General features: G+C 51.1%; 8 protein-coding genes across 8 annotated transcripts; 4 read left to right on the forward strand and 4 right to left on the reverse strand.

Annotated features, from left to right (window-relative positions):
- Positions 1-232: 232 nt before the first annotated feature.
- VTN77DRAFT_3597 (uncharacterized protein) lies at positions 233-1,226 on the reverse strand (the record flags this gene model as incomplete). Its single annotated transcript, XM_069419562.1, has 3 exons — positions 233-369; positions 430-1,047; positions 1,106-1,226. The coding sequence occupies 3 exons, from the start codon at positions 1,224-1,226 to the stop codon at positions 233-235; spliced, it is 876 nt and encodes a 291-aa protein (XP_069278388.1).
- Positions 1,227-4,629: 3,403 nt separating this feature from the next.
- VTN77DRAFT_3598 (uncharacterized protein) lies at positions 4,630-5,039 on the forward strand (the record flags this gene model as incomplete). Its single annotated transcript, XM_069419563.1, has 2 exons — positions 4,630-4,673; positions 4,817-5,039. The coding sequence occupies 2 exons, from the start codon at positions 4,630-4,632 to the stop codon at positions 5,037-5,039; spliced, it is 267 nt and encodes an 88-aa protein (XP_069278389.1).
- Positions 5,040-5,847: 808 nt separating this feature from the next.
- On the reverse strand, positions 5,848-9,486 carry VTN77DRAFT_3599 (uncharacterized protein; the record flags this gene model as incomplete). Its single annotated transcript, XM_069419564.1, has 3 exons — positions 5,848-9,091; positions 9,146-9,219; positions 9,274-9,486. The coding sequence occupies 3 exons, from the start codon at positions 9,484-9,486 to the stop codon at positions 5,848-5,850; spliced, it is 3,531 nt and encodes a 1,176-aa protein (XP_069278390.1).
- Positions 9,487-11,265: 1,779 nt separating this feature from the next.
- Positions 11,266-14,390, forward strand: VTN77DRAFT_3600 (uncharacterized protein; the record flags this gene model as incomplete). Its single annotated transcript, XM_069419567.1, has 8 exons — positions 11,266-11,815; positions 11,883-12,151; positions 12,209-12,408; positions 12,467-12,626; positions 12,677-12,936; positions 13,004-13,123; positions 13,172-13,530; positions 13,588-14,390. 8 exons carry the CDS (start codon positions 11,266-11,268, stop codon positions 14,388-14,390), a joined length of 2,721 nt encoding a protein of 906 aa, XP_069278391.1.
- A 1,297-nt stretch (positions 14,391-15,687) lies between these two features.
- On the forward strand, positions 15,688-18,355 carry VTN77DRAFT_3601 (uncharacterized protein; the record flags this gene model as incomplete). Its single annotated transcript, XM_069419568.1, has 2 exons — positions 15,688-16,036; positions 16,110-18,355. 2 exons carry the CDS (start codon positions 15,688-15,690, stop codon positions 18,353-18,355), a joined length of 2,595 nt encoding a protein of 864 aa, XP_069278392.1.
- A 596-nt stretch (positions 18,356-18,951) lies between these two features.
- Positions 18,952-19,804, reverse strand: VTN77DRAFT_3602 (uncharacterized protein; the record flags this gene model as incomplete). Its single annotated transcript, XM_069419569.1, has 2 exons — positions 18,952-19,261; positions 19,329-19,804. The coding sequence occupies 2 exons, from the start codon at positions 19,802-19,804 to the stop codon at positions 18,952-18,954; spliced, it is 786 nt and encodes a 261-aa protein (XP_069278393.1).
- A 316-nt stretch (positions 19,805-20,120) lies between these two features.
- Positions 20,121-21,710, forward strand: VTN77DRAFT_3603 (60S ribosomal protein uL30; the record flags this gene model as incomplete). Its single annotated transcript, XM_069419570.1, has 4 exons — positions 20,121-20,137; positions 20,709-20,820; positions 21,021-21,187; positions 21,251-21,710. 4 exons carry the CDS (start codon positions 20,121-20,123, stop codon positions 21,708-21,710), a joined length of 756 nt encoding a protein of 251 aa, XP_069278394.1.
- A 320-nt stretch (positions 21,711-22,030) lies between these two features.
- On the reverse strand, positions 22,031-23,408 carry VTN77DRAFT_3604 (uncharacterized protein; the record flags this gene model as incomplete). Its single annotated transcript, XM_069419571.1, has 5 exons — positions 22,031-22,203; positions 22,314-22,429; positions 22,522-22,545; positions 22,636-23,138; positions 23,256-23,408. The coding sequence occupies 5 exons, from the start codon at positions 23,406-23,408 to the stop codon at positions 22,031-22,033; spliced, it is 969 nt and encodes a 322-aa protein (XP_069278395.1).
- Between the last annotated feature and the right edge of the window lie 354 nt (positions 23,409-23,762).

Consider the following 23,762-nt stretch of genomic DNA (forward strand, 5'->3'; position numbering starts at 1 on the left):
TAGGTAGGTAAGTAGGTACCTAGGTAGTGGAAAAGACCAGACCTAGGATGCAAGCGACGAGGGTGAGTGGGTAAAAAAAGCAGATGGATCGAGTAGATCGATCAATCGATCGATGGTGGATGGATATTGGATAGGTATGTAGGTAGATAGGTAGATAAGGTGAGGAAGATAAAGGTAGGTAGGTCGTCTCTAGGTTAGATACCTAGGTACCTAGGTAGCTGATAGCTGATGATTATGATGAAAACACGCCGAATCCTCCGGCGAACCAGGTGAATGAGAGAACGGTGATGGTCACCATCGTCAAGACGAAGCCCAGTGCTTGGCGCTCTGTGTCCGACATGGCGGCGTTGCAGGTGGCGCAGACGTATTCTATTTTCCGGCTTGTTAGCCATTTCCCACGTTATTTGTAGTGTATAGGATGAGACTCACCATTCAGTGGTGTGTACGGCTGTGGCAGATACATGCCAAAGATGAAGTTGCTCGCACCCAGGTGTCCGGCACTGGCGACGTCAGAAGGATTCGTCCCTGCCTCGTAGATAATCAAGGTGTAGGATGCCGTCAGAAGAGGCACCGTCGCGGTGGCCTGGTACTTGTTGGTATCCCAGGTCACGGCCCCCGTCGGCGCAACGCTCATGTTGCTGGTGAGGGTGTAAGTGGCACTGTTCAAGCTGCAGGACGCAATGACGTCGATCGCAGACGGCGTCACGGACAGCGAGGTGTAGTTCCATGCGAAGGTCACATAGTTGCCGATCTTGTAGTAAGTGGTGGTAGTTGTGGCTGGCGTGATCATGGAGATTCCGCCTGGTGGAAGACGAGGGTCGACAAAGATCGACGTAGAAGAGGCGGCGGCGGTGGTCTTCGTGCCCTTAGATGTCTTCCCTTTCTCTGTGGTCGTCGATCCTGTCTGCGTAGCCGATGACCCTGATTCTGTGGTGGACGACCCCGACTGCGTGGTCGATGATGCTGCTGCGGCCGTGGTTGACGATCCTGATTCGGTGGAAGAAGCTGAGGTGCTAGTTTCGGAGGCCTGGGTTGTAGACGAGGCAGCTAGTGAAGAAAATTGTAAATATAACATTCATTCAAGCAGGCTACCGATAAAACGTACCTGCTCGCTTTTCGAGTCTGTTATCCTCCCCGTTCACTGCGTCTGGCCATTGCCATGCCGTCGTCAGGGTAGCCAACACGAGCAACGTACAGAGCAGGCTCAATAACGTAAACGAACGCATTTTGGCGGAGTATATTGCAGACTATGAAGTTGGAAAGAAAATACAAGAGAGGATAAAAGTCAATCGCCCCGCTCAAGGGCCGACCGTCGACTCAAGGGATAGGCCTGAATTCAGTATCGATTGCCAGACGATATCCTCCAACACAACCCGACTGTAAGGATTGGTATAGCGGATGGATTCAAACAGGGCCAATGCGTCAGAAACGCCTAACTTAGTGATAGAGGGCGTTGTGAAGTCGGCTAGACGATGAAAGGGAGGGAGGTTAGGCAGGTCAGCAGCTCTGGGTGCGTGCGTGTGGCCTTTGTCTCTTCCACACCCACGATCGGTCAACACGCACCAAGTCGAATACGCAACTAAGCGAGTGAATGTCAAACGAGGGCAGAACGAGAGAACTGAAAACGACTGCAGGTGTCAGAAAACGATGGAAGATATGAGTGAGCGGAGTACTCCGTAGAGTGGCCAGACGTGCCAGCGAGGTTCCTCAGGAGGGAAAAGCCTCGTCCAGATCGCAGTGACGAGAGTCATGGTCCCCGCCATCAACAGACGCCGGAACCCTCAACCGACTTTTTTTAGAGAATCTTCTAAGCCCGTCATGGAATGATCGATTCTGTTGGCGTCGACGCGGATTGGCAATGAGTCATGTGATTGGCCGACTCGTTGTTAGGGCCCATCTTGCCCACTCTGATTCGCCACCTTCCTCTGCAAGTCTCAGACAACAGATCAGCTAAGCGAACTATTTTTGGCCGATCTGTTGGAATGTTGTCTAGCAGGATCTCTAAGATCAGAGAAAGTGCGGAGTATGAGGAGTTCATAATCATCTACTATGATGGACAGTCGTGAGATGAACGTCGTCTCTCAGCTCTTCCTTCTGACGTCTTCTACCAGAAGCAGGAGAACCGCGGCTCCTTTCCCGTTTCTTTCCGTGGTTTATGGTTCCGAGGTATAATGATATCACATCTGCTGAAGGCTGCGTACCTGCCTAGGTATGTACCTGCATAGCAACATAACTGTCACAACAACAGTTCACATGTCAACAGAACCCGGTGCCCCTAGGTCAGTGTGTACACACCTGACCTGTCCCCTTTCGACTTGTCAGCTGGGGGTCCCGGGTTCGAGACGCGGAGTCGTCAGTAAAATCCCTGCCTGTAAATTTACAGGAGAGCCAGGGGTTTTCGTAGCACCTCAACTGAGAAACTTGCAGTGGGGTGTGAGCTCTTTTATGCCTATTTCCTTTTTGCCCACATTTCTTTTTTTTTTTTCATTACTGCTATGACGACATATCAAACTGCCAAAGACGCGTCAGCAGTGACTGGCCTCGACTACTTTTATTCGATAGACATTAACAGAGCAGGCTTTATTTCATCGACATCAAACTCTCCAATTACTTGAACCGCAGAGTGACCACCAGCCAATATTAAGTATTATTCCCAGTAATTACACATGTGATCTATATTGACAATACTCTATACAGGCTCCCTCACATACACTACTCCGTACTTTCCTGCCACTCCTACTATTAGCTGTTGTCCTCCGCCAGCCCTCTCATACACTTGCGTCTTCAACACGACCAAACATTTAAAGGGCAGCGGGCTCGACCTGGAGGTTGACCAGGCTGCAGGTGGAGGGGTAGCCGAAGTTGCGGTAGTCGGCGACGGCCCAGAAAAGCTGAGGGGCGTTGTGGTACCAGTCGCAAACTAGATGGAATTCCAGTTAGTGTGAGGACAAACACTGACAAATTAGAGCTGTGACCTACCAAGCCATCCACCGAACTGAGCGTTGTTCCAAGTCAGGTACGAGCCGTTGATGGCGAAACCAGAGGTTCCATAGCCAGCATCGATGGTGACGGGTTCCCAGGCTAGAAGACAGGTCAATATTGGCCGCGATACTATGCTAACGTTACTCACCAGCGTAGTTGGTGGCACCCGCCAGGAAGACTCCCCACGGGAAGTTCGAGCCGCCATCGAACTCGAGGTTTGTGCCGTTCATGAAGAACGGGGCCGCCGAGGTGGGAGCCGGGGTGAGGACGGCATCACTGAGGCCAGCACCGGTGTGGTAGGACTCGACGTAGAGGCCGTTGTGCGTGGGGACCCTCGCGTCGGTGGTCTTGAGGTAGAAGTTCTTGTTCTGGCGAGCCTGGAGGCCAGAGGCAGTGGCCGCGGTAGCCAGAGCGGCCAGGGAGCAGACGATCTTGGTGAAGAGCATGGTGGTGGTTGATAAGATTGAATTGAAACAAATGTTCTTAAACGAGTGTTGTTTTGTACAGAGTAGCTTGTGAGTAACGAGCGTGGAGATCTTGAGATCTGGTTGTTCTGCTTGACAAGAATCCCTTCGACGAGGAGGATATCAAGTAGAATTTATATCAATCAATCTCCAGCTCACTGCCCCAAACGGCTCAGCTCAAAAAGGAGCTTTCTGTTGGACTTGTTACAGAACCAAAGTCAGGAACGAAGGAACTCTGACTCGGACTCCACGTAAGATCGACAACCCCAGTCAGCACTATGCCACTAAACTACCCAATTGATACACAGCCCTGGTGACGTTGATAGTTTGATCCTCGCTTATGACGTTAATCATCCCAAATAAACAAGCTTGTCAAGCCCACTTTCATTCCTGGGGATGGATGGCGATGGGCACGTTGAGATCCACCCCTGGACTCTGAGTGGAGATCAACCGGCAGATTCGGGAAACTGAGAACGGATAACCGCCTGTAGAAAGCCGGAACTGGCCACGAGTTTTGTAGCCAAGGAACAACTACTCCCGTACCCAAGGAACAAGGTATACTGTATACCTGGATAAAAAGGCCTGCAGTATTACTATTGCTATTATTATTGAGGTGGCGATAAGCAAAAAAAAAACGTGACTGGAATGTTCTCAAATATTCTGAAATTATATCAGGTACATACTCCGTGCCTGGCTGACATAATATACCTACTGTACTCCGTAGATACAGACAGTAAATTGCTGTCCTGGCCATCCTGCCAAGCAAACACACTGAATTGGAACTGCCTTATGAGGCCTGATTTCAATCAATAGCCACGAGTCCACATGGCCCATGGGGCGAAACTGCAAGACGATCATTTTCCCACCCCCCACCGGGCATTAATATTATTTTTCTGTTCTGCGGAGCGGAGCGGAGCGAAGCCGAACTCGACTCTCAGCTTTTCAAGTCATTAAAAAAGATATGAAGAAAAAAAAAAGGAAGAACTGAGATGAGAGTAAGACATTCGCAGGCGCAGCAACTGATCGACTAGGCCAGTGGCAGTTCAATACAAAACTAACCGGCCATTTATTTGCCAAGGCAAGACTGTCAAGTCGGCTCTCACGGTCTCACCGTTGAATTAGTTAATTCTCTTTTTCAATTTCCCCCACGCCGATTGCAATTTGATTGAGTTGCTGTGACAGTATGTACAGTGGACACAAATACAATGCCCGGCGATATTACTCCCGGTCCGAACTCCGTTAATTGAGAAAGAATTATACTCATAATTCGCCAAGCAAGACGCGCTTAAAACTAAAACAAAACCCGGGGTAGTGGTAAGGCAATAGTTTCATTTTGTGACCTTTGTACTGGAACTTTGTTAGTTTATTAGAGTGAGTCGCACCGCACCGGATCCATTATTCCATTCCTTCGATCTTACTGAGCCTCCTGTCAACCCCAACACGGACTTCCAGTTGTTCCCTGATATCCAGTTGTTTCCGGATAACGCGTTTGACGATATGTCCATCGCCGTGTCCGGTCTGGAAATGGCGCAGAACTCGGCGCGCCTGAGCTGGACGGCCGAGGAAGTCGACCGCGTCGATGTCGACATATAATATATCGGGTGACATTGCGCCTTATAAGGATATTTATATATATCCCCTTGGCTGATAATAATCTGTGTATTTTAGCGCCTTGGTCTTAGACCGTTTCTGAATGGCTAGAATCCTCACCGCCTGCCAAGAATTCCGGCAGAAGAGCCTTAATCAGGTAGGCGGTAAGGTAACTGGCCAATAGGGTGAGCCAGAAAAACACACTAAAATACACAGGAGGAAGGTGCTTGCGATTTACCTACAGAGTAGTAGTAATTAGGTAGGTACCTACGGAGTATAACTACTACTCCGTGATTATTCAGCTCGAATAATGATAATAATTTCAATCAATGCCCAAAATTATACCCCTGAATCTCATCAAGAAAAATTTTTTGTTTCTGGAATGTAGTTTAATCTGTCTCACTCAGTTACTCTTATTCTTGCCTGATTGTTGTCTAGTTAGGTACAGTACGTGCCGAAGGAATTAGCGTCTCTGTCAGACTTCCAGGTGAGACAACTTGATTCCATAGAGGGTAATATATCTGCAGATTACCTTGAATATCACCTGCTTCTTTGGGATTAAATATGCACCATTATATAGGTAACTACCTACACTCATGCACAGCCTAAGCAGGTATAACGTAATAATAACTATATCTAAATTGAATCCTCGGACCGAGCCGTGACACAGATGGAACATGATCTGAATCATGATTTGCCATTCATAACCATAACCATAGGGTATCACTATCAACTCTATTTTACATCCGGAGTGGTAGAGTACACATCTAAATAAAGCACAAGATAATCGTACAGGATGACGTCGGATTGGTTACTTCCGTCTCGCATACTCCTTCTTCAACGACCATCTCCCCCGTCCATTTCGGCCCCCCTTCTCCAACACGGCGATCGTCTTAAGCATCTCCTTGAACTCGGCGGACCGCTGTGGAGTCGTGCAGAACCGATTGAAGTGGTCGATGAGCATTTGCGTATACACCGACCCCCCGTGTGCGAGCATGAAGTCGCGGATCATCGTCATGAAATTCAGCCCACTCGCGGGGGCCGGACTACCGCGAGAGTGGGACGTACCCTGACCTGAACGGTTGGCAAGGTTCGCCAGGATGCTCGCTGAAGATGGACCAGCACCGGCTCGTCGCGCTCTTGCAGGCTGGGCAGGTTCTTCTGGTCTGCCGGCGATACCAAACTGCCCAGTCCAGGTCGGTGTCCCAATGGGAACGGATCGTGCAGCCTCACCAGCTTTCCGCAGCTCAGCCGCAGCTTGCGCAGCCACCCGCTTGGCTTCCGCTTCGATGATCTTGGGGTCCGCTGTCACTCCACGTTTTCCATTCACAATCTGGTCGTGCTCAAGAGCCGAATGGACACCTGAACGGGCAAAGATGCTCTCCATCAGCCGAGCTTCCGACTTGGGAGGCCCCGATGCGTTGGCCTCGCTGGTTTCTTCTTCATCGCCTTGGTACTGCTCCACGGACGCGACTCCGTCGACATTCTTGATTTCCGCCTTGTCGTCTTGAACTGTCTGCGCCGGGGTTCTTTTTCCTTTCGAACCAGACTTAGTGTGATCGGCTTCCTGATAAGTTACCTTCGCATTGAAGAGAGAACTTGTCTCTGTCGGCCCGTCGTTCCCCAGGGAAAAGAGATCGTGCAGGTTGCTCATGTCGAAGGTCTGTCGCTGTTTGGGGTCCTTGAGAACTTTGTTCGTGAGGAATTGTTTAAAGATTTGTCTATGATAAATCTTCTCCTCGATGGTACCAGCCGTCATGAGGCGGTAGATGCTGACATCGCGTTTTTGACCCAGTCTCCATGCTCTTTCGCGGGCCTGTACATCGGTCGACGGATTCCAATCAGGATCGTATATGATGACCCGGTCAGCTCCCGTGAGATTGACGCCAAGCCCTCCGACCTTCGTGGTGAGCAAAAACACGTGCAGATCGGGGGAATTGTTGAACTCGTCAACTAGGTTTTGACGGTGTTGGATAGGAGTATCTCCATCCATCCTCCGATACTTGAACCCCGGCATGGACTTGACGAATTTCTCAAGAATGTCGAGCATGATCCGATGCTGCGCGAATAACAGAGTCTTGTGGCCCGTGTCCTTCCACAATTCAAGGAGAGACTTGACGACCTGCATCTTTCCCGATTTCTCAGGACTCCCATAATCATAGCCGGCTTCCGATGATAGCAGCTTATGGTTCTGCAGGTCGGGATGGTTGCAAATCTTGCGGAGAATGTCAACCCCATAGAGCACCTGTCTTCGCCCGGCGAAAATGGCCGCCATCTCCTCGGAATGGAGGAAGACCTCGTAGGCTTTCCTCTGGAGCGGTGTCAGCTTACAGAACAACACCTGCTCGCTTTTCTTGGGGAGATCCGCCGCAACGTCGACTTTGAATCTCTGCAGCAGGTAAGGACTGATGGCGTCCTTCAGGGTCTCTGCACATCTCGCAGCCGTCTGCACTTGTAGGTTGGTCGCATTTGCGTAACCGCCTTGGCGAATGGGGAATTCAAACTGGTTTCGAAAATCGACCAGCGTCCCTAGGCGCATCGGAAAGACAAAGTCAAACAATGACCACAGCTCCGTCAGGTTGTTCTGCATAGGAGTGCCCGACAGAATCAGACGATGCGGCGTGCGAAGCTCCTTACAGTGGATGGTGATCGCCGTGTTCGGGTTACGAATTTTGTGTCCTTCGTCGAGAATGGCACATCCCCAGTCGACTGGGATCAGAACCGGTGCATAAGTTTGCAGACCCGAATAAGTGGTTACGAGGACGTGACCTTCTTCGACCACCCGTTTCACGATTTTCTTTGCCGCCTTCTGGGCTTTGGTGATGCCATAAGACCGCGTGGGATCCCACATCTGAGAGGCCAGTGCACTTTCTCGGCTGCTTTCACTCCTGACATTCATCATACCACTGCCGGAGGTGTGTAAAATGGACACACGAAAGGGAGGCCACCATCGATGGAACTCGGTGACCCATTGCTTCATGACGGTTGCTGGGGTCACCACAATGACTGGCTTCGTCAGCTTCCTACTATGGTGAAGGCCAGCCAAAAACGAGATGACTTGAATGGTCTTTCCCAGCCCCATCTCATCTCCGATGATCCCTCCAACTTGTTGTTGATAAAGCTCCCAGAGCCATTGTACCCCGGTCTTCTGATAGTCAAAAAGAACTGGATGGATGTCTCCGGGCAACCGGAAGCCTCCCTCGTACTCGGCATCTGGAATTGTTGGGTGTGGCAAGAACCATTCCTCTGACTGAGCATCCGTATGCTCTTCATGCGTGTCGTCTTCCGCGGTCTCGCTTTTGACCTTAGCGGCGCGCTTGCGGGCCGCCGCTCTACGTTGCACCCAGCGTTTGAGTCGACGCTGATAAAAATTTTCATTCCCATCATCCAACCCGCGAAGATCCTCAACTTCTTCTTCCTCGCTCGTAGGTATTGCTTTCTTAGACGCCCGCTTCTTCGAGGGTTCCCTACGAGTGTACTCAATTTCGTCTGCGGATGGTGTTTCACTTCTCTCACTCTCGACGTAACTGGCCGAGTCATCTTCTTCCTCAGTAGCTTTTCGAGATAGTAGTTTTCTTCTTTTCTGAGGACGCTCAGATACAAGAGCCTCTTCCGAGCTCTCTTCGCCTGGTTCACCGAAGTCAAGGCCAGGAAGGCGAAGTTCACGGTGGGAGACGGCGGCTCTGTGTTTGGCTTCCTCAAGGGCTTCAGCCTCATCGCGCTCGTCTTCAGCATCGATCAAGGCGTCGTGTAGGCTTGCCAAAGGGCCTTCTTTTGGTCCCGCACTCATCTTAGAGAATGGGGTGATCTTTCCTGTCCGAATGAGATAGTCTCTTCGCGACTCATTCGGCAATCTCCCACTCGACGTCGCTTGGACCTCATCTCGCTTCTGATGACGTTCATCGATGCGCTGCTGGATCTCCTTTAAGTCAACTTCTAGGGCGGATATGCGGGACTGTGCCTTGGCAATCTCGGACTCAATGCGGACTCCCTGCGCGGGACCGACATGCTGTGAGAGACGTTGGTATAACTTGACTACTTGCATCTCGAGTTTTCTAAGCCATAGTCAACATCACTATACGTATAATGAAATTAGCTCAGAGTCATACTTCTTCTCGTTCATAGTGCGCTCTAGTCTCTTGTTATCGCGCTCATCCTCCTGCTCCATGAGCAGTTGATCAGCCTGCAGCCTTGTTAGAATCAACACTATCAAAAAAATCTCGATAAGTCGTCGCACCTGACGTCCAAGTTCCCGCTCGAGATCACCTTGATCACGGATACTGGCCTCGAGTTCTCGTAACCGGCTTGCCTCGTCCTCCCGTATTGTCCCGTTCGCACTGGCCGTACTGTGACGTTCCTCCACTACTTCGGGAGCATTCGGCACCTTCTCTGACATGCTTGTAACAGACATGGACTCGGCCTGCGAGTCCTCAACACGATATCCGTCCATGATCAACTAAATGTGTTGCGCGTGATCCGGGTTCGATGGGTGGGACGTAAGCTCAAACGTCGCATGCGACACAGGAACTCGCCACCGTCCTGAGTATCGTGCATAAGTTGAATTGGCCCCAAGAATTCAGGTAAATATTTTCCGCGCAATAGGGGAGGATTCAATATTCTTCGATGAGATCAAGGCCGATCTGATATCTCTGCGGTTGCCGATAGTGGTTGATAGGGCCTTGCACCAGGGCGGAGGCAAATGCGCAAATGAGCACTTTTGACACCCAGGAGGACTTGCAATAAGAGAAGGAAGGCTGCCCGAACCCATCGATGGCTGCCCTAAAAAGCTGTACAAAACATCACGCCGAACAAAGTAAAAAAAATAGCTGGAAAATACGGTTTCTCTATCCAGCAAGTCCTCCAGTCCTGCGAATCTCGGAAACGCGATGACGGCAGTATTGAAACCGGCAGAAAGAAGGCGGCGGCCTAGCCTCACCGCCTTCGAGTTGGATGAGTCATCATGCTCGGCCACGTAACGTCATGTTGCCAGTGTGGCCGCCCTTTGGGGCTGTGTCTTGTTGGTATCCCCATTACCAGGACTCGTCACTATTAGTCCCTGTGGCCAGGCAACAAAACTCAATGAGGAAGAACCTCAATTCTGCGAATCATAAAAAGTAACAAATGATGCTGTTGGGAAACGTACTCCCCCGGACATGTCTGGTGCGCCTGCAAACGGCTGTAGACGCCGGACCAGTCCAAGTGTGGCAGTGAACTGTGTAGACCTGTAGACAAGAGCACAATTATTTCCTCCGTCGGCGGGTCTTAACATCTCGTCCTTGTCGTCTTCTACTACTCCGTATTTTTTGGGGCATTCCACGGCTTTCCTTGTGAGCATGAGTGACAGGCACATTGGGCCAGATCAGCTAGACGGAAGAAGAAACCCCTCTCCCCACCAGGGATCGAGAGGGTCTCTCGAGATCTCGAAGGCACTGATGCGACTGTCGTATTATCAAAACCTAAAATAGCATCTTTCAAACTCCTTCTCGTGGTCTTAGAATTCAAATGCAGCAGTAGGGGACAGTCCACTAGCCCTGCGGCAGTCCCAGGTCCCCCCAAACACCCAACCCGTTCCAGTCTCAAATCAAGATCGCCCTTACTACAGTCCTCTCTCCTCCCTTCCACCACTACCGCCCTCTCATCTCTTCCCCCCACAACTTGCTTGCTCATTCTTCTCCAACGATTTCTGCCACCAGCTTTTCCCACTTCTCCGGAGGCTTTCTTCGGCTTTTCGCTATTCCATTATCCCTGCGCCCAGAGCACCGTCTTGGAGCGCAGTGCAAGGCAGCGCCCTGCTGCCGAGACGCTGACTAGTCAAGTCTGTCAGCTCCCGCCCTCATTGATATTGGCTCGTCGCCCAACAACGTCGACTCGCGAATCTCTTTCACCCAGCCTGGTGCACCCGCAGCCCAACGTGTCGAGCCAACGCAACGAGCGTCAACGCTCTGGATGATGAAGCGCTGCGTCTCTCTTTAGCAGCAATTCCTCTTTCCACGCGTCGCTCTTGCTCGCTTGCGTCAGACACCGCCCTCGACGAGAGCTCCCCCGCCGTGATTCTACCAGCGAACCTCCCCCCTCCCCCCCCCCCCCCCCCCCCGTGCTGTGTGTCCAGCGTCCACAGGTCCACAGCACCACCCTACCACGACAAAGCCGAGGGCTCTCATCGCGGCTTCTGCTATCCTCTTTTGAACTGTTGTCCGAATGAAGGCTGGGGTGACTTGAGAGACAAGACATGGATTCGCAGTGGCAGTCCTATGGAGACCCTTCCATGGGTCACAACAATCCGGGGTCTTATCCCTCTCAACTGACCCCCAAGTACGGCGGACAACCTCCACCACCACAAGCCCAGCCGCCTGCGGGATACACGTATGAGACATACCAGGCGCCGACCGCAGCGACAAAGGCAACCTCTCTCGGTCCGAACTCGAAATCCGTCTCCATGGCGTCGTCTCCAGCTGCGACGCCACATAGCCGAGATTATGTCACCACCGATGCCGACACTCCCATGGAAGATGCGGACCCCTATAATCGGTCCAAGTACCCCACGAGATTGACTCACCATAATCGACCGTCGTCGCAATATATGCCGAACGAGGAGTCCTCTGCAGCGCGTCGATATTCGCCCATGAACATCTTGTCGCCCACGCTGCCCTATAATGCCAGTCCCACCAAGTCGCAGAATTCATACGCAGTACCTCAGTCGGGGCCCAACAGTTCTCGACAGTCTCCGACGAGAACAAGCGCATACTCATCGCCCTCACAGGCTTATCAATCCCCACCATGTGAGTTCTAAGCCCACGGGTTGTCTTCCCGGATGATGTCTGACAGGTCCCATTTTTGTTATCACAGCTTCGCGAGTCTCACGGCTTCCTCCCATTCAGTCTGCGGATCTAAGTCCAGAGCAATATTTTCCGTCGTCGGCTAGCTCCCAAGCCAATGCCGCATTTGGACCGGACGCAAAATCGCCGCGACTAGGCCAGCAGAACAATCAGAACAAATCTTCGAGTCGGGGACCGATACCAAAGTTTATGAAGATAAAGTCCACACAGGAACTGCGACCCAGGCTGAATGCACAGCCTCCTTACCGCCGGGCAAACCCTGAAGGGGGTTTTATCAGCGTAAGTATTCATTATTCACAAGAACGCTCATCGGATGTGAACTGATCCCCTGTCCAGCCATTACAAGCCCTGACTACTCACCTTCCGGCCACCTACCGGATATGCAATCCCTCATTCAAATATGAATCCTCCCGCAACCCGAGGCGTGTCTTGACAAAACCGAGCAAAGGGGTCAAGAACGACGGTTACGATAATGAAGACAGTGACTACATCCTCTATGTGAACGATATCCTCGGTAGCGAGGAAGGGGGCCACAAGTGAGTCCTTTCCCACTTGCTTTTGATAATCGACGGCCTGTGTGGTTAACTTATCTAGAAACAGGTACCTCATTCTGGATGTCCTGGGGCAAGGGACCTTTGGCCAAGTAGTGAAATGCCAGAATATGAAGACCCAGGAGGTCGTGGCAGTCAAAGTGGTCAAGAATAAGACGGCGTACTTTAACCAAAGCATGATGGAGGTTTCTGTACTGGACCTGGTATGGCGTCATCAGTCTCCGTCTCTTGGTCATCTGCTGACTCCCAACAGCTCAATTCGAAGTACGACAAGAACGACGATCATCATCTTCTTCGATTAAAGGACACCTTCATTCATCGACAACATCTTTGTCTAGTGTTCGAACTTCTGAGTGTCAACCTATACGAACTCATCAAGCAGAACCAATTCCGCGGATTGAGCACGACCCTGGTTCGGGTCTTTGCGCAGCAGCTTTTGAACGGGCTAAGCCTTTTGAACAAAGCTCGCCTGATACATTGCGACCTGAAGCCTGAAAATATATTGCTCAAGAAGTGAGTTACACATTTCTCCCGCTATCTTATTGTCCTCTTGCTAACATAATTGCCCTTTCTTGTGTAGCCTCGAGAGCCCCATTATCAAAATCATCGACTTTGGGTCCGCATGTGACGAACGCCAGACCGTATATACCTACATCCAGTCTCGCTTCTACCGCTCTCCCGAGGTTCTGCTGGGATTACCGTATGTTCCTCCCGTACTCCTTACCGTGGCATGTGCTGACCTTCCCAGGTATTCCTCCGCCATTGACATGTGGTCGCTAGGATGTATTGTCGTTGAACTTTTTCTCGGTCTGCCCCTCTTCCCTGGTTCCTCTGAATATAACCAGGTGGCTCGCATCACAGAGATGCTTGGTATGCCGCCGGCGTGGATGTTGGAAATGGGGAAACAGGCGGGTGAATTTTTCGAGAAGACTCAGGATGAGTTCGGAAGAAAGACCTGGCGGCTCAAGAGCATGGAGCAATATTCCCGTGAACATAACACCAAAGAGCAACCGAGCAAGAAATACTTCCAAGCGAACACATTGGAAGAGATCATCAAAGGTTATGCGATGCCAAGGAAGAACATGAAACCAGCAGAAATTGAGAGAGGTATGTTTCGAACTACTCTGCTCTTCTCCAGCCATTGGCTTACACTAACGAATGCAGAGCTGAACAATCGAGTCGCATTCATTGACTTCGTGCGCGGCCTTCTCCAAATCAATCCTCTCGAACGGTGGTCACCACAGCAAGCCAAACTCCATCCGTTCATAACGCAGCAAAAGTTCACCGGGCCGTTTGTACCGCCCATGAACTTGAAATACACGAATCTCAACAAAACTCCCGCACCTGGAGTACAGCAACAGCAACAAGCAGAAGCAGCGAGCAAGCAGAGGGCTGCACAAGCGCAACAAGCGGCTCAAGCAGCACAGGCAGCACAGGCAGCGCAGGCAGCGCAGGCGCAGGCGCAGGCACAGTCCGCTGCCCAATCCGCATACGCGATGCAGATGGGCCAGTACCACGCTCCATCGCACAATCAACCGCCGGTGTACAACGGGATGTATCCCGGTCACCAGCAGGGCGCGCCTCCACCCTATCCTTCTCAGCCACCAGGATATGGTCACCAGATGGGCATGATCCATCAGCCCCAGTATGGTCCTTCACAAAGCCTTTACCAGCAGGCGACGACAAGGGCCGGCCGTCAACGAGCGTCGACTTTAGACCAGCAACAAGGTGGGATCCCACCAAGTATCCAGCGTGTTGCCAGTCATCTCGACCCCAACGCACCCATCCGATTGCAGCCCAGCCCCGCATATTATCCGCCTCCACCAGATGGCTATGGCGAGCCTGCTACAAATTCAAGACGCCGTGGGAGCCGTGCAGGAGCAGGCCATCGGAATAGGGACTTTATCCGGACGCTCGAAGATGGAGCTCTCGGCGATGGTTTTATGGGTCAGTCTCAATGGCATTAAAGTCAACATCCTAAAAAGTCCACGTAACTGTCTGGATTCTCCTGCTCTTGCTTCAATCGTGCCTGCTCGAGCATGGACCCCTCCTTCTGTGCTTCTTTAAGCACATGAAAAGCAAATCCACTCCAAAGACCTTTACGTGGATATGAGAATCTTGCCCCTGTCTACTCTGTCCGTTCGACGGTGCTCCCGCCGTGGAAAACTGCTTGACCGCCGGGTGGTACTCCTATCCGTCCCGGCCACTGCGAGGGCTGCTTACACGGGTAAAAGAGAAGGCATTTGAACCACCAGGGGGGAAGAACTTCGATCAGTTGGGATGAATGCTGCAGGTTGTGATACAATTCCACCTTCTGCGAAGGCAATGGTCTGTGTCAAGTTGTAACGATCACTGTTATGTCATTCTGTGCGAGCTACTACGAGTACGGAAGTCCCATGTCTCTCTTGCTGTACTTTTGTTTACGTCGATTCCCTCTATATTATTTTTTTCTTGGCTCGATGGTCTTCAGTCAGGCTCCTGTATGGGTTTTTTCCTTGGCATAGCGCCGGCGTAACTTTTGGAAAGGTCGTTTGTTCTTATCTTTCTTGCTGCATTACTACTTCTTCTCTCGTCGCCAGACCGCTTAAGCCTTTTTCTTTTTCCCTTTTGTCCTGTTTTATTTGGTTGGTGCCTTGCGAAGTACCACAAACAAGAACCTGCTAAATATGATTGTCTTATTATATATATATCGCGCTCCAGTTTGATGTTCCCTCAATGTAGTACTCCGTATATGACTCGTATAAGTCGCGACAATGTGATTCCGATCTGGCTTATGCGTATATCCAAGCCACCCTAATTTGCCTATAATGTATGAGTGTACGAACGGCATAGATCGAACTTATCAGTGGCTAAATGCAGCCAATGAAGAAAGACTTTAAGATATCTAAAAGATATTATTTTGCTCCAAAGATTTTTGCCCATTTTGTATTGAGAAGGTAGAGTGGCAAGTGCTTGTCCATGCCATACATATGCGTGTTGCACTGTTTAGTGGCAGCCGCCCGCCCTGATGGTGGCCAGTGTCTTACCGAATCGGGTTAAGCGACCCCTCGCTTAAATTTCGTTGTCGCCGCCAAACCCAATCAACCCACCCTCGACTCACAACGGGGATCGTGAATTTCGTCCATCAGACGTAGCCCGGAGACGAACTTCTTATCGTCCACCAAAGGCTAGTCGCAGCGCCAGTTCTTCAGTCAGACGACTCGGCTTTTGTTATCGCGTCTCCTCGAATCTCCAAACTCGCATCAAACGACAAATACCGGCAAGATGTCGCGCTTCTTCCACGGTGGCGGGAGCGACAGTGAGACTAGCTCCTCCGATGAGGAGGAACTTTACAGTGATCGCGAGGAGGAAGAAGAATCTGAAGAGGAAGAATCCAGCGAAGAAGAATCCACCGAAGAGGAGGAGGAGGACGAGGAGTCCTCCGAAGAGGAAGCAGGGCGAACTGGTGCTAGCCGTTTCATGAGAGATGTCTCTGAAAGCGAGGAAAGTGAAGATGAGGATAGAGTAACTATTGTGAAGAGTGCGAAGGATAAGAGACTTGAGGAGCTTGAGAATACCGTCAGGCTGATCGAAAATGCTGAGAAGATCAACGACTGGGCGGTGATCTCGACAGGTGAGTACTCCCCTGAAGCTGTGAAAAAAAGGTTTCTTTACACGTCCTGGATGATTCTAACTATCTTCGGCAGAGTTCGACAAGTTGAACCGGCAGATCACCAAGATAACCCAGTCGGGACCCGTGCCCAAGATCTACATTAAAGCCATTGCTGATCTAGAAGACTTCTTGAACGAGACGATAGCCAAGCAGAAGGTCTCGACAAAGAAGATGAATGCCAGCAATGCCAAGGGCCTTAACGCAGTTAAGCAGCGCATCAAGAAGAACAACAAAGACTATGCGGCTGAGATCGAGAAGTATCGGGAAGACAAGGAGACATACATGGAAGCCGATGAGGAAGAGGAGCAGGTCAGAATTGAGCGACCTACAAGGGTTCGCCTGGACGCCCTGGAGTCTCTGAGTGCTGCAGATGAGGAGGGGTTCGCAACTGTCGGCCGTCACGGGAAAGCGTTGCAATACACTCCCGAAAGCATCCTCAAACATCTCCGCATCATTCTCGAGTCGAGAGGAAAGAAGAACACCGACCGTCAAGAACAGATCCGGACCATGGAGAAGCTGCTGGAAGTGGCTCAGACTCCGTATCAACGTATTCGGGTCTACCTTACGCTCATCGCTACCCGTTTCGACCTTACCTCCACTTCTGCGTTGAGTCACATGAGTACCGAGCAATGGAAGCTTGCGGAGCGAGAGTTCTCGAGTCTCTTGACCGTCCTTGAAGAGAATCGTGATCACGTTGTTACCGAAGGGGCAGAAGAGTGGGAGGACGATGAAAAGCAGCCTCAAATCGCACCGGGCGAGGTTCTCTATATTCCTGGGAGCGTCGTCTCATTCGTCGAGAGGCTCGACGATGAACTCACGCGGTCTTTGCAGCACATCGACCCTCACACTGCTGAGTACATTGAGCGCCTTGGCGACGAGCAGGCTCTGTATAACAACCTCGTCCGGACCCAGCTTTATGTCGAGGAACTTGGCAAGACCGACAAGAGTGAACCGCGCCAGGATAGCATCAACCGCGTGGTGATGAGGAGATTGGAACATATCTATTTCAAGCCCTCCCAGGTTGTCACCATTCTTGAGGACGCCACCTGGAAGGCGATTCCCCCGAGCCTGGACTCTTCTATCACTCCTCGTGGGAAGGGTACCGACGTACCAGCCCTTGTCCAGACCCTCTGCAACTACCTCTTCAAGTACAGCGACGGCATTATCCGAGCCCGTGCAATGCTGTGCCAGATTTACTTCCTCGCTCTCCACGACAACTACTATCGCGCTCGCGACCTGATGCTCATGTCCCATCTGTCGGAAAACATTTCCAACTTCGACGTGAGCACGCAGATCCTCTTCAACCGGACTCTCGTCCAAATAGGCCTGTGTGCATTCCGTGCTGGGCTTATCTACGAGGCTCAAAATACACTTTCAGAAATCTGTGGCAGTGGGCGCCAGAAGGAGCTATTGGCGCAGGGCATTATCCTCCAGAGATATTCAACTGTCTCACCAGAGCAGGAGAAGCTCGAACGACAGCGCCAACTTCCCTTCCACATGCACATCAACCTCGAGTTGCTGGAGTGCATCTACCTTACCTCTAGCATGTTCCTTGAGGTTCCGCTCATGGCCCAGACTTCTTCGAGTCCCGAGATGAAACGCCGTGTCATCTCGAAGACGTTCCGTCGTATGCTTGATTACAACGAGCGGCAAGTCTTCACAGGACCTCCCGAAAACACTCGCGACGGCGTTATTATGAGTGCCAAGTTCCTTGCCGCTGGCGAGTGGAAGAAGGCTACGGAGCTGCTCACCTCAATCAAGATCTGGGATTTGATGCCGCAGCCAGACAAGATCAAGAAGATGCTAGCTGAACAGATCCAGGAAGAAGGTCTACGGACTTACCTGTTCACCTACGCACCCTTCTACGACACCCTCTCTATTGCCACCCTGGCCAACATGTTTGAGCTCCCCGAGAAGAAGATTGCCGCCATCGTCAGCCGCATGATTTCCCATGAGGAGCTTGCTGCTGCCCTCGATCAGGTCAACGGTGCCATTGTCTTCCGCAAGGGTGTTGAGCTGTCTCGTCTCCAGTCCCAGATTGTCACGCTTGCCGACAAGGCCATGTCTCTCTTGGAGGCGAACGAAAAGACATTGGAACAACGTACTCAAGGAATGGCCAACGCCTTCCAGCGCGACCAAGGGGCTGGCGGTCGTGGCGGCCGTGGCCCTGGACGCGCTGGCCAGACGCGTGGTGGTCCAAGGTTGCCCGGTGGTCAGCAACGACGACCAGGAGGTCAGCAGTTCAGCGGAGGTGCATTGGGTGGTGCGATCAAGGCATAAATCAGGACAACAACAAACGTTTAATGGATGTCGTCTGTTTTTCCCCTTCTATCTTCAAAAAGTCCTGACTCTTTCACGTCATCTTCCTTGTTCTGGCGTTTTGTTTCGAAGTGTATGACAGAGACTACGGCATGGTAAAGAAATGACATGTTAAGTAGTATGACAGAAGTATGCATGTATATTGAGTGGTAAGCCTGTATTAGGTAGTAGTAAGACTATCATATAGATAGGAAGCCCGTCTGGGGTAGAAACAAGGCTCTTATGGGTCAGAGACCTTTGGCCCCGGAAATATATGTCTTTCGGTGATCCCATATATTCTTTAAGCCAGTCGAGCGAAGCGAGATGTTTTAAGGCTTGTGACCTTGTCCCATAATTGTGGAGTACCTTCTGTACCCATCGCTAGAAATTCTGATCTTCACGCAGTTAAAAGATGTCAAGTCTCGATATGAATCCCCATATCGAGATGGACATGCATGCGTCGCGGTGCTAAATTTCGCTAGCTGGCAGTCAGTTGTTGCGTTACGTCTGATCTGCCAAATACCTTTCAGCACATAGAGATAGACTGACAGGCAATTTCCGTTAGAATTGCATGTCGTTCAACCATCGTCGAGCAGGCTCTGAGGAGACCAATACTCGTTCTCCTCGCATTGGCTATCCACCCAGACGAGGCCATCCGCCAACAAGTCGTCTATGACGGTTGTTGCTCGGGCCTTTTCCCAATTCAGATTCAACTGCAACATAGAAACTGTCACATATCCTGCTATCTGAATTACCTCGAGTACCGTAGCTTGGTCCGTGTTGAGCTCTTTGGGGATCGAGCGGATGTATTGTTTGCTGCCGACGCGGATGATGCTGAAGCCGGAGCCAAGCGGTTCGAGGGATTTCACGGCGCGAAGGATATCATCACTGTCAGAAACGTGCGTCAGTATTTCTTGGTCCCTTATAGAGGCAGGGGATCAATTCGGCCACGAACTCTGAAACTTCAAGGCCACCCCCAATCGCCTTCCCACGACCGACTCTCTTGCGACATTCTTCAACCCCTATCAAGCCTCCATTCTCGCTTCTCGTCTCTCGACAGAGTTCAACGACCCGTACGGCAACTTCAAAATAGAAGTCATTCATGTCTCCGCCCAGGATCTGTGTCCAAAAACTGCCGCCTTCCGTCAGGCCTTTGCGGCCACTTTTCCCCTTCACATTGCTTGCTGCGAGAGGGTCGACCCCGATGGCGTTGCACATGCGCGCAAATTCAGCGCGGAAGGTGGGGTTAGATTTGATGGTTGATGCATGTTCGAGCGCGAAGCTGTGTAGCAGGGATTGAAAGACTGAGAGCTGGGTCTGTAACGATTGGAGGTGACTGGAACGCAGGTTGGCGCCGTGAGTGGCATATGACTGAGTAGTCTGATTGCGATTGGCAAAAGCACCAATACCAACCCCGCGGCGGGTTGCCATATCTATGCTCTGATAGTGAAAAGCCCTGATGATGATAACAATCGAGTCTATCTCCCAGTTGCGGTCATACAGTAGAACGGCGGGGAATGCGGTGACATCCCAGCCCTAAGCCGATAAGGGCTGGCTTGATAGCAGTGGTCACATGACTCGGCCGCAACCCGACACTTCACACTCCCCGTAAAGGGATTAGCGGCTCCCACACAAACCGAATTTCTTGCTATACTGAAGTCGTGAAACTTCTTCCGACTTTCTTCAACCAGCACGACAGCCTTCGCCAAACGCCGCCCAAAACCTGATCCTCGACGGACCTCTCGAGATGGCGTCTACCTCCACGTATGCTCCCCTACCTTTGTTGTTCTGCTGATCTATCACACGCGAGGTTGCGGAGCTTCAGTTATAGTCGTCCTTTCTCGCTGGAGTGGCTGGCGCGATGCCGCACAGCACCAGCTCGATCATTCCCGTTGCCTTCTCTCCTCGATTTGGTCTGACATTGTACTGCGACTAAAATTGTTATGGAGATGAAATTGGCTTGGGGTCTTGAGGCTGAAGGCGTCGCCTTCTCCTTGAAATTCATTGTCGTGAGCTGTGGTCTTCGGAGAGATTTATCCTCGGTGGACCAAGAGCGTCGGCATTACTTCCTGAGCGTCAATGCTTAGGGTCTTGTCGGATGAGGAACCAATGGCGATCATGAGCTGATTGCGAACCCAGTCCTAAAACAATTGGGCCTGGTAGTAGTGAGTTTGAAGCGAAGATCTGCCCTCTGTCCTCACCGATCAAATCTATTCGTCGAGTTATCGCCTTCAGTCTGAGAATGTGGCACTATGGCTGCAGTTCTTTATACTCGGCGATCTGGTTCCATAATTCACGTGGACAGACTATACTGACCTTCCGTTCTCGATTGTAGCACCGTCCCTACCAAGGACCAGGTCCTTGTGCCTGAGACCCTCCTCAAGAAGCGCAAGAGCCAGGAGCAGGCCCGTGCTGCTCGCCGCGCTGAGCTTGAGAAGAAGAAGCAGGTTAGTATTACAATTTTTACATTCTCGTGCAGCGCAAGGGGGGAGGTAGCTGGGTGATGATATCTACAAAAACGCGACTAGACCTACGGTCGATGCTGTCGCCTTTTCGTTAACCATCTTTCGGGGCTGACAGTCGATTTTTCGCGATTGATATGATTCATGCATGTTTCAGGATCCATTGCTGACTCATGAATAAATAGGCCAACAAGGAGAAGCGCGCTGTGATCTTCAAGCGTGCCGAGGCCTACGTCAAGGAGTACCGCGAGGCTGAGCGCGAGAAGATCCGCCTTGCTCGTGAGAGCCGCAAGGCTGGCACCTTCTACGTGCCTGAGGAGCCCAAGCTGGTCTTCGTTATCCGTATCAAGGGGTAAGCAATGCTTCGGTTTTGGTTGGTGTAGCATAATAGCATGCTGATGTTGGTTTCTTGTAGTATCAACAAGATTCCTCCTAAGCCTCGCAAGATCTTGCAGCTGCTCCGCCTGCTTCAAATCAACAACGGTGTTTTCGTCCGCCTGAACAAGGCCACCTCGGAGATGCTGACCATCATCAGCCCGTACGTTGCGTACGGCTACCCCAACCTGAAGACGGTCCGCGAGCTCATCTACAAGCGCGGTTATGGCAAGGTCAACAAGCAGCGTGTGCCGCTGTCCGACAACCAGGTCATTGAGGAGAACCTTGGCAAGTACGGCATCGTCTGCATTGAGGATCTGATCCACGAGATCTACACCGTCGGCCCCAACTTCAAGCAGGCCAACAACTTCCTGTGGCCGTTCAAGCTGTCCAACCCGACTGGAGGATTCCGTCCTCGCAAGTTCAAGAACTTTGTTGAGGGTGGTGACACTGGCAACCGCGAGGAGAACATCAACGCTCTCGTCCGCCAGATGAACTAAAAAGTTTTCATCTTGAATTTTTATGACAGGATATCTGGGTTGTTTTGTTGCACAGGGACTGCTGTTATTAACGAGATGATCTAGTTGTAGATTTTACGATCCCATTAGGACAAAAAAGTGTTTCAAGCAACCCAGAACTCGCTGCCAGATTTCTATATTTTTCTTTTCTTTTGGAGTAGAATATTATATAAACTCGTACTGGAAGCATTAGTCACGCCTTTTGCTGGCACTATGCGGTTGTTCATCCCACTGTAGTATCACACTTATTTACTGTAGTAAATATTACTCCCCAGACTATGGACAACCTCTGTCATTCATCATCAGATCAGAATAACCTCCTGCACCCGTCTGTTCTTGTCGACAACAAGACGGAGCTGTCTTCCTTTCCAGTCAGAAGGGTCCTTGGAGTCGGATTCGTGCCCCGTGGTGCTGGTGCTGGGGACAAAGACTCCTTTGCGTAGTGTCTCGGTGAACAGTTCGTAGGATGGGTAATCTGGTTTTTATTGACGTTAACCATGGAATTTCGAGATGAAGGAGATCAGGTGGTTAAAAGGACTGGGGAGGTATTTTTTTTGGATGACTAGGGGATAATGTGCCACTTACAGCCGTCGACAAACCGGTTGACTTGTTCTTCAGTCATACCCGTGCCTTTGACCGCACGCAAAGTCCGCTCTTGCTCTTGACGCCAGTCGTAGACGAATCGGGTGTTTTGGGCGTCGCTGGATTGACACATGCCAAGTCAGACTCGTTGGGGGAAAAAATGAAAGAGTAAAAAATAGAGACAATAGTATGGGGGACGAGGGAGACGTACATGTGGATCAGAGCGTCGAGCTGGCTGCGTAGGCACACCGAATCAGTCATTGATGATCTTTATATATATGCAAATTGATTGACGGCAAGGTATGAGGGGAACTTGACCACTCACTCAGTCAACACATCGTATCGTTTCAGCGCTTCATTGATCGTGCGAACGTCCTCCAGTTTAACATAGCCCAATCGCCCATCATACCCACCCTGCTCCTTCTTGCGGACAGCCGCCTCCCACTTCTCCTTCAGCGTGGCTTCGTCCACAGGGCGGAAGCCAACACACCACCCTTCGAAAATGACCACTCTGATCGGCTCCTCCCTTTCACGATTGACCACATCCCACTGCGACTCGGGGACCCGGTCGCCTTGCCCCGCGAAGGCGGACTTGTCGTATTTGGGGATGGCGGTGGGCTGCTTCGCGCGGAGGGAGGCGAAGACTTTCTCGCCCAGGGCGAGATCGTGAGTCGAGGGTTGGCCGCGGTGCTGCAGGAGGGGATTGTCTGGGTGCGCGGCTGCTAGGGCCACCTGGTCTGCGTGGGTGAGATAGATGTCGTCGAGCGAGAGTGTCACGACGGGGAGAGAGTATGGTGGGGAGCGCAGGGTCTTTTGCAAGGTCGATACCTGGAGAAGCGAATCAAATCAAATCAGTGCCAGTTTGAATAAATTCGCATCGCCTGTTTCAGTATATTTCCATCTATGTCTATATGAATATGAATAGGAAATTTTCTGGATCCTTACAAGAACAGTCTTGCCCGCACCTTGCACGCCATTCAGCCCCAGGAAGAAAGGCGGGGCATTGGGATCGTTGCCATGGCGGGCCTGGTGCTCCTTTAAGCGGTCGAGAAGGAAAGGAATGCAGTGTTGGGACTTGTCGTCGATGATCTCCGGCATCGTGATGCTGCTGATGACCCTTTGGAGGCGTCAATGGGGTTGTTCGGTCTGGCCTGGCTTCTTTCTCTTGGATGCATTTTTTTTTATATAATTTCATGGGGTACCAAATTTCGGACAGCCCTCCGAGTCGACAAGTCCTCCCCGCAGTCAACTTTCTTTGGGGGAATAATCCGGGGAGAGGTCTCCGAGACGGAGATAATTAATTGAGCAATCAATATACTGTAGCTTTACACTTTTGGGTAACGTCATTGGAGATTTGAAAATTCATTTTTAGTATTTAAGAATGAGATCATAAGATCTTGAACTATAGGACATGCCTTGGGTGGATAATAGGTAGGTTGTGATTTGCCCGGG

This window comes from Rasamsonia byssochlamydoides (genome assembly GCF_041956645.1).
Source record: "Rasamsonia byssochlamydoides strain NRRL 3658 unplaced genomic scaffold VTN77scaffold_25, whole genome shotgun sequence".
NCBI classification, from domain to species: domain Eukaryota; kingdom Fungi; phylum Ascomycota; class Eurotiomycetes; order Eurotiales; family Trichocomaceae; genus Rasamsonia; species Rasamsonia byssochlamydoides.